Source organism: Salminus brasiliensis, chromosome 14 (assembly GCF_030463535.1).
Source record: "Salminus brasiliensis chromosome 14, fSalBra1.hap2, whole genome shotgun sequence".
Taxonomy (NCBI): Eukaryota; Metazoa; Chordata; class Actinopteri; order Characiformes; family Bryconidae; genus Salminus; species Salminus brasiliensis.
In genome coordinates, this window is record NC_132891.1 from 32,615,645 (window position 1) to 32,634,343 (window position 18,699).

Sequence of the window (18,699 nt, forward strand, 5' to 3'; positions counted from 1 at the left end):
AAATTGACACACACATACCTATATCTATATTTAGACATTTGTATCTATTAAAAAAAAATCATAATATGAAAATATGAATCAGACTTCTTTATATTTTCTGATAAATGGACCAATAGAAATGCTCCAAAATCACTTGTGATAAAATCTCTCCTGCCTGCCCTCTACCTCTGAAAGTTTAGGGTTTTTTCCTTCTCTTCTTTGGTTTGCATGAAACTATATTTGGAGAAAACACAGAATATAAGCCTTGTATCAAATGTTAAGGCAGTGTCTTGAATGAAGGGGAGCCGTTCTGCAGCCTCAGGTTATTAACAGACCTCTTTTTTACTGGTGAATTAGTCACACACACATATATATATATATTAAGGCGGATACAAGGGTGTGTGGCCTGCAGATGTAGTGAATGACCTACAATGACACAGAGTCACTGAGTCAGCCAGCGCCGCTGTGGTGGTGAATGTGGGTGAACTCTGATTGGACGTGGGTGAACTTTATGACTGGAGGACTCATTTCTGAACGTGTTGCAACATCAGTGCCTGCCCCTGAGGAGTGATGTGAGGGGTGAAACGAAAGTAAAGAAAGAAAGAGAGGGAGAGAGAGAGAGAGAGAGAGAGACTCACATGCTTCCTAAAGAGCTCTGCGTGAGGGGCCAGCGCTGTGGGGTCTGCATCTCGCACAAATTGCATCACTTCTTCTATAGACCACGAAGAGGGGCTTCTGCTGCTGCTACTGCTTCTGGGAGTTTCACAATCTGCAGCGGCTGCATCAGGACCTGTAGTAGAGCTCGCTGCTGAGAGAGAGAGAGAGAGAGCAAAAGGGATGGAGGGAAGTAAAAGGAGGGGAGGACGAGAGGGAGGATGGGAGGGAGAGGGTGGAAGAGAGAGAGAGGGAGGGAGAGAGAGAAGGAGGGAAAGAGAGAGAGAGGTGGAGAGAGAGAGAGAAAAAAAAAGAGAGATGGGGAGAGAGCAAAATTGATGGAGAGCAGTAAAAGAAAGGGAGGACGGGAGGGAGGTAGGGAGAGGGTGGAAGAGAGAGAGAGAGAGAGAGAGGAGAGACACAGAGAGGATGGAGGAAAGGGGGGGAGCGAGGGACAGAGAGAGGGAGGAAAAGAGAGAGAGAGATGGAGGATGGTTGGAGAAAGAGGGGGCGAGAGATAGAGAGAACAGAGAGACATTAAAGAAGAGGGAGAGAGACAGAGAGAGAAAAAGGGAGAGGGGGGGGAGGGAGAGAGGGAAGAGACACGGTTGGGAGGGAAAGTGAGAGGGGGAGGGGGAGAGAGGGAACCAGAGGCAATGAGAGAGAGAGAGAGGCGGAGAGAGAGGGGAGGGGGAGGAGAGTAAGAGACAGAAATAGAGAAAGAGTGAATAAGAGTGAAAGAGAGAGAGTGTGTGTGTGTGAGAGAGAGAGAGAGAGAGAGGGGGATGGGGGAGAGAGTATAATTAGCCTGTACCTGAAAATAGCTGTGAGAGAAGTGCGTTTGATTGCCTAATCCGCTCTCAGCTTATCTTTAAAACTGAAGCAACACACGACTAAAACACACCACCTGCAGCCTGTCCTGCAACACACCGCTCACACACACACACACACTGTCTGCGTCTCCTAAGCCCAGCGGGGCTGCCCTCAGTGTCCGGGCTGAATTAGTTATTCAGACGGGCTCCTCCAGGGGGAGACGGCGAGCGTTTGATCTGCAGCTCAGCTAATAAGATTATTCTAATGCACTCTCGCTCCTGCCTCGCCTCGAACCCTCTGTCTGTCTGTCTGTCTGGGTGAATTATGGCAGGTTCGTGGATCCGAAGCTGCTGCATATTTATGCTCAGCAACGGAAACGTCCTACAGCGCTGCAGGTATGAAGGGAGAGATTCCGTTTGATGCGAGCGTCTGCAGAATATGGAAGAGAGCTGCAATATTTCACACATATACTCAAAGGAATTCACAGCCGAAGTCACGGGCAAATGACGGACACCTTCTGTTGCTTCATAATCATATAGAGCTTTGATTGATTAGGTGATTTGATTATTTTGGTATGATTTCAAATTAATTTTTAAAACTATAACTATAATAATCAGTTGAATATAAATCTATATTTTCTAGATTCTTGAAAAATGTGAAAATAGCTGGCTAAAAAAATTTCTTATTGGTCACTATTTCAATTATTATAATTATTATAATATTTACAGGTTGGCCGAAATTAACATTTTATCATTATTGCTGATAATTATGACAATATCCTTTTTTGAGCATATTATTCGGTCAGCACTTAATTTACTTAAAGTTAAATACTGTGTAAATCACATATTTCTGAAACATAATTATGGCCCTAATTACTAAATTAAATTAAGTAGCATTAAGTAATAATCTGTCATTTTTGCTCTTGAGCTCCCCCTACAGTCAATGGAGTATAATTCAATTTTACTCCACATTGTAAATACAAATCACGCATTCAGTGCCATCATTATCAGCTGTACACGTGCATTTGTTGACAAGCTGTGAGATACAGAAGCTGTTGGAAATTGGAAGAAATTGGGAGGTAGAGGCTGAGGTGGTAGAGTAATGCTACACTAATATGACTCGGGTACAGCGGTACACAGTTCTGGCAGGAGGTTCTCGTAGTAGTTTGGATCAGAGGAGGACGGGTCCCCCGCTTTTGAGTCTTGGCTCTACCCAAGGTTTCATCCTCCAGCTTCGAGAGAGTTTTCCCTGCCACTGTGGCCTTTGGCTTGCTTGTTTTATTACCAGATCTCTGTAGAGCTGCTTTGCACCATCATCAATCGTAAAAAGCCCTATATTGACGAATTTGATCGCTTGGGTTTGATAATGTGGTTCAAACCTGGGTGTTGAAGTGAGGTAAAGACAAAAAACACACACCTTCTACTCTTCTGTGGGTGCGTGTAGGGGGATTGGAGGCATGGCGGCGCAGAGGAGCTCCACTGCTGTGATAATAGGGACTGCTGGACTGGGACTGGTACTCTGATGTGCTTCTTAGGGTCTGGGGGCGGGGCGTCATGGAGTTGGAGGCGGAGTCCATGAACCGCTGCTCCTTCAATAGACCGTTCTCTTCTGGAGGCAGGGTTTCGGCTGCACACACACCCACACACACACACCAGGAGAGCACAAATGCAGTGAACATGGGAAGTACAACTTAATTAATTATTTAATGTACACATTGCTGAATGCTCCAACTGGGATGAATAAAACTAAATTAATTTACATTCATTAATACAAGAGATTAATATGAATTATTAATATAAGAATAAGAGATTCACAGTGATTCACCATGACCACCAGTTGCAGCTGCTGCTGCTGATAAATCGTGCTCGGTGGTGTGTGTCAGTAATGACTCAGTGTGTGCAGCAGGTTTGCCACAGTGTAAAGAAGTTGGCCTAATGCTGACGGTATCTTGGTAGACTATGTTTAAGAAACCGCAATCTGAAATATCGTATTATTATGATTATGATTATATACTACACAATATGGACAAAAGTCCTGGGACACACCTCTTAATCATTGAATTCAGGCATTTCATTGAATACACCACAGTCCTATTACATACACCACATGTGTATAAACTCAAGTCTCTAGCCCTGCAGGCTTCCTTTCCACACATCAGTGAAAGAACAGGAGGTTCTGAAGAGCTCACCGAACTCCAGCGTGGTTCTGTATGTAATAGGAGACACCGCTGCACCACCACCACCACCACCACCAACAACAACAACAAGTCAGCTGGTGAAATTTCCTCCCTCCTAGATCTTCCTCCATCAGCTGTGAGTGGTGTTATTATTGAACAGTGGAAGAGTTTAGGAGGAACAGCTCACAGAGAGCAGCTCAGACCAGGTAAAGTTACAGAGCGGGGTCGGGGCCGAGTGCTGAGCTCAGAGCAGAAAAACTGACTCGATAACTGCAGAGCTCCAGACCTGCTGCTGCTGTTAGAGCTTAGAGCAAACGGGGGCCCGACTCCTTATTAATGCCAGTGGGTTTAGAATGGGGTGTCTTAAAAGCTCCTGTAGGTGTAATGTGTAGGTGTCCCAATACTTTAGTCCATGTGGTGTATCTCTATAGTCAAATCGATATGTTTTGTGATTTTCTTTTGTTTGTGGTTTTTAAAAGTTTTAGGGAGATGCTAGGCTAACACTGCTAACAAACACTAAGATTGTCACCCATCTTATGTCTTGTCCAATACAAAGGAAGCCCTGGATGCTCAATGAGGGACGGATCAGGAGACAGTTACGGGACAGTCTGAATCCAGTGCTTTTCAGCAATGTTAGCCTAGCATCTCCTGTTCTACACTAACAAAGCAGATTAACAAATTTCAGAAAGCATGCATCTGTCTTGGATGATCGACCACATCTGGAACAAGTGATAATTAACGTTAACCACGTGAATGAAGACCTATTCATCATAGTGTTGAACATTTGCCAACAGCAGCAGCAGCAACTGTTGAACCTACCTTCTGAGGGATGCGTATCTGTGCGTAGTAGTTTAGGGGACAGCGGGGCGGAGTAGGGCGGAGAGTCTCTGGAGATTCTCTTCACTCCTCTGTTCAGAGCTGGAGCGTCGGACAACTCTTCTTTCACTGCACGAACACGACGTAAAAACACGGTCAGGCCTTCCAATGCATTCTGCAACTGAAGGCTCCCCCTAAAGGCTCCTTAATGCTCAACGCTTGAGCCATCATGCTCTGATGGAGGAATGTAGCTGTACGTAATGCACACACCTGACTTGCTGCGCTCGTAGCTGCTGCAGGGGCTGAAGGGCTGACTGCTGAACAGGTTGTCGCACTGCAGGTGCCGACACACCATCTCCAGGTATCGCAGAACGAACGCGGCGCTGGACGCAGACGGCAGCTTCACCATCCGCGTTCCTCCGTCCATCCGCACTGTTGGAGGAAAGAGATGGAAAAAAATAAGGCTCAGAGAAATAAGACATGAATGAAACCTGGTCTCTCTGAAAGGACAACTGAATTAATACATGTGCAAACATATGGACAAAAGTATTGGGACACCTGCTCATTCAGTTTCTGTTGAAATCAAGGCGATTAAAAAAAGAGTGTATCCAGCATTTGTTGGAGGAACTGTCTCTACTGTCCAGAGAAGAAGGCTTGCTGTTAGATTGTGGAGGAGCACTGCTGTGAGGATTTGATTGCATTCAGCAACAAAAGTGTTAGTGAGGGTCAGGATGTTGGATGATCACCACCCCACCTCATCATCCTCAACTCCCCAACTCATCCCAAAAGGATTGGATGAAGCATCACCCATTATTCCAGAGAACACAGATCCAAAGCTGGGGGGCTTTATACCCCTCTATCCCATGCCTGGCATGACGCCAATAGGTTGATGTTTGTTTCATACACGGGGACTAGACAGCTGTTGTGTGTGCATTTGTACAGGTGTGTCAGCAAGGGGTGCAACTTAAAGTAGCTGAATGCATTCGTTAGAAGGGCTGTCCACAAACATTTGGACATCATCGTATAGACCGAATCCACACTAATAAACTAAACCCTGGACTCCACTGTACTTACCTCGGACCACCTCTCCCCCATCAGGCTGGTTCTGCAGGCAGCCCAGTAACACTTTGGGCTGATATGCACAGTCCAGACACGCCTGCACCGTCTGCTGCAGCACCAGGTTCACCGCCTCGGGCCCGAAATGGTCCGGCAGCCGCTGCACCTGCTTGCGGTCCAGGTGAGGCCCGCAGTTTCCATGCTTATTCACGTACACACACACTGAGAAACGAGGGCGACAGGGACACGGGAGCGTAAGTGAGTGTGTGAGCTGCTGTTCAACAGGTTGGAATCAGGGTTTTCATTCATAAACATATTGTTGCTCTCACACAAAAACCTCCTATCTCCACTTTGAACTTAATGTGATTCTGACAGTTGTTCTTCACATCAGAATTTCATCATAAATGGACCAAGATTATGGCAAAGTAAAATTAATATTCAGAGCATTTAAAAATAATTAAATATCAACTATTAGATTAATTTAATTAACAATTCTGCCACAATTTAAAGGGCCCATTTTTCCCTTGTGATATAGATGTGTGATCATTGTCCAACCTCTCTTCATCCCGTAATTAAACAGGCCTTTTATTAAACTGTGCCTTTTTACGATTGCTGATTGCAAAAGACCTCTGTTCTGATTGGCTAAAAAATCCCTTAGTAACTTCAGTGTTACTAAGGGCATGTTGGCCTGAATATGCAGATTTAGAGCTGTAGAGGAGTGCGCAAGCTTTACCAGTGGACACCACGGATGAGGAGGAGCTCAGCGGAGACATGCCATCTCTGAGCTGCTGGATAGGGGGCAGTCTGGAGTCTGATCCTGCTGATGCTGACAGGGGACTCTGCAGGATCTTGGGCTTCCTCTGGGGGACACAAAAACAAACAGACGCGCTGAAATGTAACAATGATGATGTGATAAACCGTGTCGGCACTGATTTTCCATGCCGTAGCGTTCAGAATATACAGGCCAGCAGTTTTTAAGCTAAGCACTGCAACTTAAAAGGCACTGAAATGTGTGGGAGAACAGTGGAGATCATGTTATGTGGTTGGAGATGGGATGTGGTTGGAGAATAAAGTGACAGTCATTCTAAACGCCTTCGGTTTGTCCAAATGAGTGTAGCACACTCAGCACAGACAGCTGATAAGTTTGTGGTAATTTATTTGACTTTTATGGAGTAGAGCTCTATAACTGCAACTATAAATGAGCCTGACACTCCATATGTTCTCCTGCAGCTGCCTTTCCTATCTCGAATTCGTCTTTGGCTGCACTTTACAGGCATGTCACTGATGTAGCCCAAAAAAATAGCCAGCAGTTAACAGTTAAACCTGGAATAGTTGAATAATGAGTTCAGTGACAACCTGTGCACCTCAAAATTCAACAGAACCAAAACACACCTGAAAAAACTGGCCAATTCCAAAACCCCAAAACTGTTACATCACAGTCTTGACTTACATAAACCCCGCCCACTAGATAACATGCTAATCTAAGCTGGCAAAGCAGTAAAACGTGACTACGACTTCAGGAAGAATATGGTGTTGTTGATACTGGAGGGCAGCTCATCACCTCCAGACTCTGCTAGCTATGCTAATACGGGTCGCTACGGGAACCAGGCCTCGTGGCTCTTCCTGTGCCAGTGTCCACAGCTTGGGAGCTACTGACGCTGGAGACTAAGGCTAGCTGAGGTAAGCTTTTACTATCTCGTATCTCCATCATCCAGTCCCTTGAAAACTGGAGCTAAACACACATCAGGTGGGTCCATCCAGGAAAAGCCCACCGGCTCTTGTTGTTTTACTGGTAAGATTCGAGAAAGCCCAACCTGGGGAAGCGAGTGGGGACCAGGCTTAAAGCTAACCTGACTACAACCTCTTCAGCTTGCTAATGGCTAAGAAGACACAGCGAGAGGACTGCAGCACATCTGGTAAGACTTAAGAATAATTCCAGTTATGATATAAAGATATAATATGTGGATTGAGTGAGCTGTCAGATGATTCTGGAGGGGCATTGCTGTGAGGATTTGATTGCTATTAATACATCACTAAGTATTTATACTTAAAATACTGAATAAATAATATATGAAATTATTATATAGTTCAATAATAAATTTCATTATTATATCCTTATTTTTTATGACGCAAAGGTTGTATCCCTTAAACGGTCGAAATGACTCACAAACATGCACACAATATACAGATCTAAATGTCAATACATTTAAACTGAAACCCCTTCCCCACACACACACACACACACACACACACACTCTCTCTCTATCGCCTCCCCATTCCTCCTCACCTTGCTGCCTGGTTTGGGTCCCCTCTTTTTGTGCGGCCGCGGGGTGAGCGGTGATGTGGGCTCTACAGTGTCCGGCTGAGGTCCGGCTGTGTTCTGGGAGGCGGCGGACGCCGCCAGAGCCTTCAGCAGGGCGATGGTCTCGCTCTTGGGCCGTCGGCCCCTGACCCCCTTCCTCACGGGCAGCGGGGGCAGGGGCGTGGGCAGGCGGTACGAAGACTGCATGGACCGGCGAGTGGGCTTGGACGGCGAGGAACAGGAAGGGCTTGGGAGTGGCTTCGGGAGAGTGACTGTAAAGGAGAAGCGAACAGATTAGACCTTCCAAAAACACCAGCATTACAAACACCCCCTCCAACCCCTCTCATGGGGTTCTTCACCCTCTTCACCCTCCGGACTGTATTAGGTGAAGGAAGGTGTTTATGCACTGTAGAGGATAGCTGCTCCACAGTGGCGGAAGTCGTCGTTCCCCTCTGGCATCAATTGCCATCTGTGACGTCCTGGGCCGAGTTTATTCCAAACCAGGGGTGGTCATAATATTCTGATATGACTGTGTATATAAGAAAATCCTTTTTTTTATAGAATATGATTAATATACTAGTAATAAAGAGGTTGATCTTGGTTGATGGGCTGATATAACCTACTATTATTTGCTCAGTTAACTTTACAGCATGCAGCTTAAGGCTTCAGTATGAATGAGATCACTGAGGCTTTCCTGAGACGACATCACTCATGTATTCTTCCTGTGTTGACCACTTCCTTCACAGATGAGCCATTCTGTGCACACATCACACATCCAATATCCCCACTATAAACGCAACACACACACACACACTAAAGACTACCCTCACAACAGTCTACAGCGCGCTGCTGTTTCGCGCCCGTGTGCGTGAGAGTGTGATCACAAGAGAGAGAGAAAAAAAAAAGCCATTCACAGGCAGGGTGTGTGTAAGTGTGTGTGTACGTGTGTACGTGTTTACCCTGAATAACTCCCGGATGAGTAAATTGGAGGGCGGTGTGAGGGAGGGAGATTAAAAGGAGGGGAAAAAGCCCTGGAACAGTCTGCCACGGTCCCCTCAGTGCTGTTAGAGCAGCATATGGGAATGATCACTGGGGCGCTGCTTCATTTCCCCGTGACCCATTACCCTCATAAGACAGTGTGCGTGTGTGCCGAGTGCCGCATCTGTAGCCTGGCTGAGGCAGCTGTGTGTGTGTGTGCGTGTGTGTGTGTGTGCATGCATTAGTGTATGTAAAGAATCAAACTAATTGAAATAATTGAAATTAATATGTCCTTACCTTGTCTGACACTTGTGTCTGAGGTTTAAATAAGACAGGGGCTGCGTCCCAATTGTGTACTACACACTAATACTACAAGGTATACACTATATGCAAAGCACGTATCCACCCTCTCACAGAGCAGCTTTACCAAGATCCGGGTCCGAGCCTCTTTTGAGCAAGCTCAGAAGCACAATTTCTAAACGAATAGTCATGGACTGTAGAGCAGCAATCCACTGGTTAAGCCTCTGGAATAAAGAGATGGAGCGGAGCTTTAAGTCTATGCCAGTTATTCATTCACTGATTGACTCATCTGCTAAAATTCAGTGGAATTGTACATTTTTAAATACGTTCATATAAGAAAAAGTGATGAATGGGATTAATTTGGATGCTTTAATCACAGAGAATGTAATTAGCGTATATACCTATATATATATTACAATTACAATTCTATATTCTTGTGGAGAAATCTCCAGACAGTGTAATCCTAAATGTAAAAATATTAAGCAGACCAGGGACTGGCAAACTTATAAACATTATTAATACATTAATTATTCTTCTTATTATTATATTTTATTCATTATTATATATATTTTTTTTTAAAAATTACATTACATTATTAATAATTACATTATTATATATGCATAATTAAAACACAAGGATGTTTTCCAGGCCTGGATCATTGATGCCATTACTGCTTTCTCTCTGTACGCTCCGCATCAGCTGACTCTGTATGTCCAGTACCTGATACAATGTAAAATGCTCAAGACAAGGTTCCTGACTTGCATATACACACACACACACACACACATACACAAACAGAGCCCCTGGCCTGATTCACCATATTTAAAAATCATTTCATTGTTTTTTGCTTTTTTTCTTTTCTTTTTTTTTTGTAAAAACGCCTCTCAATTGATCAATACAAATAATCAATCAATCTGCACCAATATATAATCACCATTTTTGGCTCCAATATGCCATGAAATTGAATTCCTTTACACTGATAGCCTTAACACTTCTCCAGTTTTACTAAGGTGATACTATAATTATTAAAATATAGTATCATTGATAATAATAAATTATATTAATATATAATTTATATGAATAAATATAATATTTAAATTAATATATAATTATATGATTAAGTTATATTAATAAATTATTATGAAATGATTAAATGCTCAGTGTTTAAGTTTGTAAACTTAGGCTCTGGCCCCTAACACCTTTAATGTTCGGACCTCAGCAGCTGCGCACAGAATGCGCAACCTCCAGCTCAAAGCGCGCCAGATACACGTCATGAACTGAATTGACATCAAATTTAAATAAATTAATTATAATTTGCAGAAAATTCCTACTGAAAACCTAAGACACGCCACAAACACTTTAAACGTTATAAAAATTATTAAATTAAATATGTACAAAAACAACCATCGTTTCCACACACCTTCTAAATCAGCCGGAGAGCACCCCGCCGGCTCCCCGGCTCCCCACCACAGCGCTAAAAACGCGAGCCGAGAAAATAAACCCCTAAAGGAGGCGGCGTGTACACATGCAGTGCGCGCGCACACGCACACGCACTCCCTCTGACCTCACCGTGCTCGTGCCGGACCCTCTGTCCTCCGTCCGGCGCCACTTGCACACACGGGCGCGCGCGCGCGGAAGGACACGATGGAGCCAAAAGCAGGGACAAAGCCGCGGAGGAACACCAAACAAACACAAAGCGCCCGCCACCAGAGAGCTGCGGCCGGACAGCGAGCGAACTGCAGGGGGTCGAGGGATGAGCGGCTGAACCTCCTCCAGCTCTCCAGCGGCGAGGAGAACACTGCACACCCCCACACGACGGAGGGAGGAGGGAGAGAGGGAGCGGGGGAGAGAGGGAGAGAGGGAGCGGGGGAGAGAGGGAGAGAGGGAGAGAGGGAGAGGGGGAGAGGGAAACCAGTACGTTCACCGTGGCTCAGTAAACACACACGGGGGCTTCAGGGGAGAGCCAGTAGTCCCGTTCACTTCAGATTGTGAGGGGCTTCTAGTGACACACTCCTGCCCCTAAGATCAAAGAACTAAGATCAAAGAACACGTTTGTTGTTTATAAAATGAATCACCTCGCCAGTACAGTACTGGATGGTTCATTTTAGTCCTTCACATTTAGTCCCCAGCTCTGGTCTAGAGTTTAAGGCTGTGTTGTTGGCTACCACTAGCTACCACACTAACATGATGGCGGTGAGCTAACACACTGACCACTAGCTACCACGCTAACGAACCTGACAGCTGTGAGCTACCACACTAAAGCGAACTCTCTGTAAACGTGCTCTATACAGCTATTCTATACAGCGGCCTATCAGGACTTTCGATTGGGGGGGTGGACAGGGCACAGGTTCGGACCCTGCTGAGGTTTTCCTGGTTTCCCTTGTCTTTGTGCTGTAAACAGCAGGAACAGCAGACTGCAGCACAGACAGGGCTTAGCATGACTTACAGCTGCAGTTAAAGTGGCCAGGCCTGCGCTGCGCTGCGCCGCTCTCTGTAAACAAACCAAGTGAGCACATTAATGTGTCCTGTCAGACATCCATCCTCCTCCTCCTCCTCCTCCTCTCCTTCCACTGCCTCCCTCGGCTCTGCCTCGTCCCTCCTCAGCTTCCTCTGTTTGTTTAGCCTCAGCACTTCTCCTTCATTCTTCTGCTTTTTCAGGTTCTTTATTTTGCTACACAGAATTAGATTCAGTACGTCTGTCCTGAAGTCAGCGATGAGCGTCCTGGTTAGGTGAGCGATAGCGTGAGCGAGTGGGTAGACGCTAGAAACACCACACTGTCGACAGTTACAGTAATGACTGTACTGTGATTTCGGTGGGGAAATCTGAAAGGACCATGAGGTAAGTGTTAGTCAATGCAGTAGTCACACTTAAATAAAGGCAGAACTGTTGCATGTCCTTCATCTCACTACCCGATTTGAACCGGGGACCTGATTTGGCTTTCAGGACGTGGTTACGACGCTGTAAACGAACACGGCTGGGGTTCTTCTGCAGCTTCTTGCTGGAATCCTCCATTCCACCTGAGATGCTGCAGAACTGGCGCGAGGTAGAATGCAACTGCGGTGCTATTTTAAGGTGGAAATTCAGCTTCGGGACAGTTACATGGCAAAAAAAAAAAAAGCACCAGATTCATGACCTGGTCTGATCTGCACAGTCGTAGCCTGATGATTCTCCACAGCGCTCTGCAGACCTGCAGACGTCCTGCCGCTGAAAAAAACGAAGCAACTCAGGGCAGACCATCACAGAGGACCAGAGCTCCTTTGTGAGAGGGTTAATAACTAGCTGGCATTTTAGATCCTCGTTTCAGCCTTTAGCTCTCTCTCGCTCTCTCTCTCTCTCCCTCCAACCATTTACCCCAGACAATATGGGAAGCACTCTGCACTAATAACTATACAACCTAACTGGACTCAATATTTATTGCACACTGCTTAATTTGCACACTACCCCTAATTATCATATTATATTATTTATTATTCTTTGTCTGTATTGTGTTGTATTGTCTGTCTGCACTTGTGTAGTACTGTATTGTGTATTGTATTGTGCTACTGTATTGTAGTAGACTGTATTGTGTTGTACTGTGTTGCACTTGTGTTCTGTATGCACTGTGTCTATGTTGTACCATGCCCCCCCCCCATGCTGCATCCCCCTTTGGATGGATGCGGCATGTATATCCACAATAGCAGCTTTCCAAACACGGAAAAGCCCTTCTTACCTTTCAATGGAGGTCAATGAATTTTTTTTTTTTGTGGATGATTTCTATTTGTCCATTCATCAGGATATTTGGATATGATTTGAAGGAGCTGCAGGTTCAAACATGATGGTTTCAAATGCGGTTGTTTTTCCTCGTTCACTAAACTTATTACTGCTTTATAAATAAAAAAAAGATCTAAATGCTCAAAATGTAACTGTAAGGCCTTTCAACGAGGGCTGCACAATATATCGGTTTAGCATCGGCATCGCAATGTGGGTGTGTGCAATCGTCACATTGTATGAAGGCAGATTTAATGAAAAATTACATGTCTTTTGCTGCTTGATATAAAAAAGGAAAATTAGTCAGATTAGATCTGCCCATAATCATTTATTTTACTCCAGTCCAGGGCACCCAGAGAGCATTAATAGTACCATGACGTGCTGGATCACTGAATTCTGGTGACTTATATATATATCAGGAAAACATGACAGCAATATATATTATATTTAATTTTTAATATATATTTAAATATCATGCAGCCCTATTTTCAACCTCTAGGATAAGGATTTCTCATCATTCCAAAATAAACCTCTAAAATACAGAATTAAATGAACTGGACCGAGAAGCCGGACAACAAGAACAGACCATACACCTGATTCTGTTCAAGAAATTCAGCCTTTATGAAGCCTACCTGAAAAAAAAAAAAAGCCACCAGAGACAGCCAGTCACTTTCACACTGATCTAGACCTTCATGTCCTCAACGCCACCGCCCTCCATCGGCACCACTGTGAGGACAGATCAGAACTCCAACTTAATCGCCTGTTTTTATTCAATCATGTTAATTCGAAGTGGAGGAGGCGGGGGTTCTGAATGAGCGCGCTCACTGCAGAGGAAGAGGCCACTGCCACAGTTGCCACGGCAATAGGAGGATGAGTGACAGCCCGGCTCCTGCTTTTTTTTTCGGTCTGTCTGAGCTTCAATAGAGCTACTTTTCAATTCGATTCCATTAAGTGCAATAATCTTATCTAAAGTTTCATTCAGCCGAGCCGAGCCATCCATCATAATTCTCCCGTAATAGAAGATAAAATGCTAATGGGCGACACATCTTTAGGGCCCGTTGCCATAGCAACAAGCTTTATTACATATTAGAGTTAATCGGGCTGATATGAAGGCTTTCATGGGAAGTGTTTTTCTTTTTTTCTTCGTAATTGAATTTACAAGCCTGAAGGAACCAAAGTGCAGAAATATGGTTAAAAAAGTGGGCAGTGAAAACTTTTCCCTTCCCCTTCAATCAAGACCATCAAAATATATGAAGCACACAACCATCGCACCTCCGAAATTCACATACACACTATATGGACAAAAGTATTTGGACACCTGCTTGTGCATTGTTTCTTCTAAAATCAAGGGCAAGTGTTTTTTGCTTTTGTTGGAGTAACAAGGCTTTCTACGAGATTTTGGAGAAGCACTGACGTGAGGTTTTAATTGACTGCGGATGATCACCACCCCAACTCTTCCTAGAAGTACTGGATGGAGCAGCATCCATCATTCCAGAGAACAACAGATTACACCATTAGGCTTATTATTTATATTATTTAATAACTACAGTCACTACAAACAAGCTGACTTCTAGAAGTGTGTAATAAACCTTTGGACTCAGGGGGGGGCCTGTAATTTTTAAAAGGTTGATTAGAGATTGCTGCATGTGGTCAGCTGGTGTGTATGGAGCCACACTGCCCCCTAGTGGTTGCTCTTTAGCATTTGTGAAAGGCTGCACATTATGTGTCTGTTAAGGAGAGCTCCTCTAAAGAGCCTTTATGCACAGGTAGATCTAGAGATATGGAGGACCTATGTATGAATACCACGTCACCTTCAAAGACTGGAATTATAATGGAAATGTTTACTTGCACATTAGCTGCACACGATAGTCTGGCTGATAAAACTGACCAGACTGGAGGTTCCTCAGATTTACTAACATCCTGTGACGCGCTTTGCCTTAAAAAAACACTAAACGCTCACTAACACTGCATTTGCATTACAGCAACCCAAAGCTCTTGCCTCCCTGACTACTGGCTGCTCTGGGGGTATCTCTGAAACACAAGTAAGCATAGCTGACCAGAGTGCAATCAGAAAAATGATTCCTCACAGCAATGCTCCTCCAGAATCTAGCAGAAAGCCTTCTTCCTGGACAGTAGAGACAGTTACTCAAACAAAAGCAGTAAGGGTAATACCCTTGATTCAGAAAGAAATGATGAATAAGCAGGTGTCCCAATACTTCTGTCCATATGTTGCTTGAATGAAAGGAGACCCGACCTGTGCTTTGGTGCACAGAAGGCAGGCATGAGCATCTGTCTGTGTTTGTGTGTGTTGGTTCCCTCGTAGCACCAGTGTTTGAATGTGTGCTTTGTATGTGTGTGGCACTGATGAGACCGAGGCAGAATTCTGCATCACCGGTCCTCACAGGTCCCTCGATTTCGAAATAAACAGTGCAGGTGCAGGTGTCCCAATACTTTTGTCCATATAGTGGTTTTACCTGTTGAGAGGTTTCAAGTTATATAAGCTTAAATTCAAACTATAACAGATTTTAATATTCATCATTTCAACCCTAATTTTTTATTTTCACCCCAGAGAAGGACACCTGTCACCTGAAGCAAACCACTGCATCCTTTTGAACCGTCACTAATGCAACACTACCGAACAGCTGAACACGCTTGAAGGATCTGCCAGTTCTGTTACATCAGCTAAAGGCCATCCGAGAGAGGGGGTTCCTGGGATTCCCTGGGTATCGGGCCAGCGCGTAGACGTCTGTACCACTCGGGAGCCGCTATGTTTATTTATCAAGCGTCTTAATTCTTTATAAATCAGCATCTGTGACAAAATGATCATACTGGAGAGGTCCAACCTTTTTTTTACCTACATTTTTCTGATTTCTGATTTTTTACCCCCTTAAACAGCCTTGCAGACTTGCACCAAAAGAATAGCCCCACCAGTTTGTGCAGAAGTCCCTGTAGTTACACTGAGTAATACACTCTAGTGTGTAATAAGCCTTGCTGCGTCCAAAGCTGATATTAGAGACGGTTACTCACTGCTGTTCCCGGGCGGCTGCAGGCTGTGCTTGGTCACTGCGCACCAGCCCACAGGAAAGATGTCTCTTGAGTCGTAGCGGCACCAGTAATCGAACGCCCCCCTCCAGCCATCAAACATCACGAACACCTCATCGCCTTTGACCTCGCCGATGGTGGCAGGGCAGATGAGGTAAGGGTTCTTTTTATCCACTGCTTCTAGCTTCATGCCTGGCTTAAATCCATTCTGAGAGGGCCTCAGAGGTTCCTGAAGGGGTCAGATGCACATTTGTCAACATTCAGCAGCAAACAGAGCAACTCTGGGACAACTGGCAGGACGCTAAAGTCTTCACCTTTTTGAACGCTGAACCTGGAGCCATCTCTGCTCCATTTAACGTCCTCAGCAAGAACATGGGCCACGAGGAGGCATTCATCCGGAATCCTACAGAGAGAACACGAATGGGAGTCCACTGTACTTTAATCAGTGAAAAAGTGAAAACCCACCCCAGCAGGGTCTCTCAAAATCTGCTGGGCTAAACAGCTTGATACTCAGCTAACAGGCTAACAAGCTAACAGGTTAAGAGGCTACTTCTTAGGTCACTCTGATTACTGAGGTAAGTACTATATTATATGTTCATACTTTGACATGCCAAAAGTTAAGGGACAGGACAAGCATCATCCCATGGTCTTTCTACCCCAGAGAAGTGCAGCAACTCGACAATTCTGGACAACTGATCACCACGCAGTGAAACACAGCGGGCCCTGGTCAATGATGTGTTTAGGTTGACCAGTGGACCCAACCAATGCAATGAGAATACACCCAACATCAGTAAGGAACCACTGGCAGCCTGCAAAGTGCATGGTGACAATTGTGGTCCATGGATGGAGAGGCTCTGCACCACACACAAACCCTACCATCAGCCCGAAACAATCAGTACCAGGACTTATCAGACCAAGCCACATAAGCCACAGGTGAGGCACTGTGTTTGTTGTTGTGAGGTTAACAGAGGCTAGTGGTTCTTCTGCTCCCATGTGCCATAGAGCTAAAGACTGCTGCACTGCATTGAGCGTGGATGTGTTTGACCACACGGGCAACTCTAGCCAGGTGGAGAGCCACTGCGCTGTCCGATGTGGGTGGTAATGCCTTCTATGACGTATTTCTGGCACACAGGTAACACTGTGAATCGAGGACTAGCACCATCGATGCCTGTGATTAACCTCATACAGGTGTGGGCATTCCCAAACCGTCCCCCAAGGTACCTGCTGGTTTCCCCTTGACTTTTGGCATATCAGTGTATTATCTATAATTCTATGCATTTTTAATACAGTGGTATTTATGTATTTATGCATGAGCCTTTGCATTCTTATTTTAATATAAATAATATCAAAATAATTGTAGATTACTCAATTACTATAATCACTGATCATATAATTCAATGTGTTTGACTGACTAATATGACTGATTATGATTTTTCAGTACCCAGTGGCGGCTGCAGCATGTCCCCATTCTTCTCGCAGGTTCCTATTGGCTGGATGTCTGAGGAGTCCACCAGCCTCCAGAAGTCGTTGGTGTTGTCACTGCCGTCAAGGCGCAGGCGGAGCCTGATGCCCGTCATGCCCATCACTGTGGCGATGCAGACGGAGGTGGAGTTCCGAGGGTCGCGGGCCTCCAGCTTCATGCCAGCCTTGAAGTCGTTTGAGGGAGGGATGCGAGACTACAGAGAGAGAGGACATTCACGGTTAGGTTTGCTGCAGTCCCTCTGGAGACAGGGGTGGTTAAGTGACTTGCCACACGAGTCAACCGGAACTCAGATTTTGACGTCTGGAGCCACAGCTCAGCTCAGCTCAGCTCAGTTCAGTTATGATGGTGTGCAATTTCTATAAACATATCGAACTGAACCGAATAGCAACATATCGGACTGTATTGACGTAATGTAGAGAAGCAGTACTGCCGATAGGACAGGCTACTTCGGAGCAGATAAACATAAACAAGCTGGGCTAGAGGGGTGTATAAAGCCCCCCCCAGCATTGAGCTGTGGAGCAGTGGAACTAGCTGTGTTCCCTGGAATGATGGCTGGTGCTCCATTCAATACTTTTGGGATGGGTTGGGGAGTTGGGGATGATCGTCCAACATCCTAAACTCACTAACTCTCACTGCTCGTCACTGGATGCAATCAATCAAAACCTCACGGCAATTCTTCTCCAAAATCTAGAAAGTCTAGAAAGCCGTCTTCCCTGGACAGTAGAGACAGTCCCTCTAACAGAAGCAGGATAGCTTTTGACTCACTGCTGACTCATCCCCCCCCCGAATCTCCCACAAGACCCGCAAAACTGAGAGTACGTGAAGGCTTGGTTCACCCATAGTAAAGTAAAGCACACGCTTGTGCTGCATGTGCCACGAGGCCACAGTTCACACCCCAGATCAGTTCCACATAAAAGCATAGTTACATCACTGAGGGTTCAGCGGCGCTGCAGCGTAGCCCACTGATGTGTAAGATGTGTAGTGCTTCAACGACTATATCAATAGGATACACTGCAGACTGTCAAAACACCAATTTAACAAGTGCTCTCTGGCCTAGGCTGCTGTAGACCACTTAGCAGAAAGCAGCTTGCTTTAAGCACATGCTAAGGTTGTACTTAAGGGCTTCTTTCAGGGTTCTTTAGTAAAGCCAATTGTTTTGTTTTTTTTATTTATATATAAAACTAGGACAAAAAGAAGCACACTCTTCACATTTGTTCACATGGTATTATATACAACCATCATATAGCACCTCAAACTGGAACAACCAGGAGATTAACCTTATATAGAAATGCTTCTATATAAAGCAAAAAGGGATCCGCTATAGTCAAACAAAAAGAAAATAAGAAAATCAA

At 45.0% G+C, this 18,699-nt stretch overlaps 1 protein-coding gene across 2 annotated transcripts in view; it reads right to left on the reverse strand.

The window, feature by feature from the left end:
- LOC140576838 (sex comb on midleg-like protein 2) overlaps positions 1-18,699 on the reverse strand; it is a 41,688-nt gene that overhangs the window by 4,143 nt on the left and 18,846 nt on the right. The window contains exons 5-14 of one of the 2 annotated variants that reach the window (XM_072696482.1): positions 17,306-17,540; positions 16,179-16,267; positions 15,850-16,093; positions 7,782-8,068; positions 6,228-6,354; positions 5,513-5,716; positions 4,709-4,870; positions 4,442-4,567; positions 2,863-3,072; positions 618-784 (exon numbers count right to left, since the gene is read on the reverse strand). In XM_072696482.1, the coding sequence (XP_072552583.1) occupies positions 618-784; positions 2,863-3,072; positions 4,442-4,567; positions 4,709-4,870; positions 5,513-5,716; positions 6,228-6,354; positions 7,782-8,068; positions 15,850-16,093; positions 16,179-16,267; positions 17,306-17,540 (1,851 nt within the window). Of the gene's footprint in view, positions 1-617; positions 788-2,862; positions 3,073-4,441; positions 4,568-4,708; positions 4,871-5,512; positions 5,717-6,227; positions 6,355-7,781; positions 8,069-15,849; positions 16,094-16,178; positions 16,268-17,305; positions 17,541-18,699 lie in introns of both variants that reach the window. The other variant, XM_072696481.1, reaches the window with a different exon arrangement.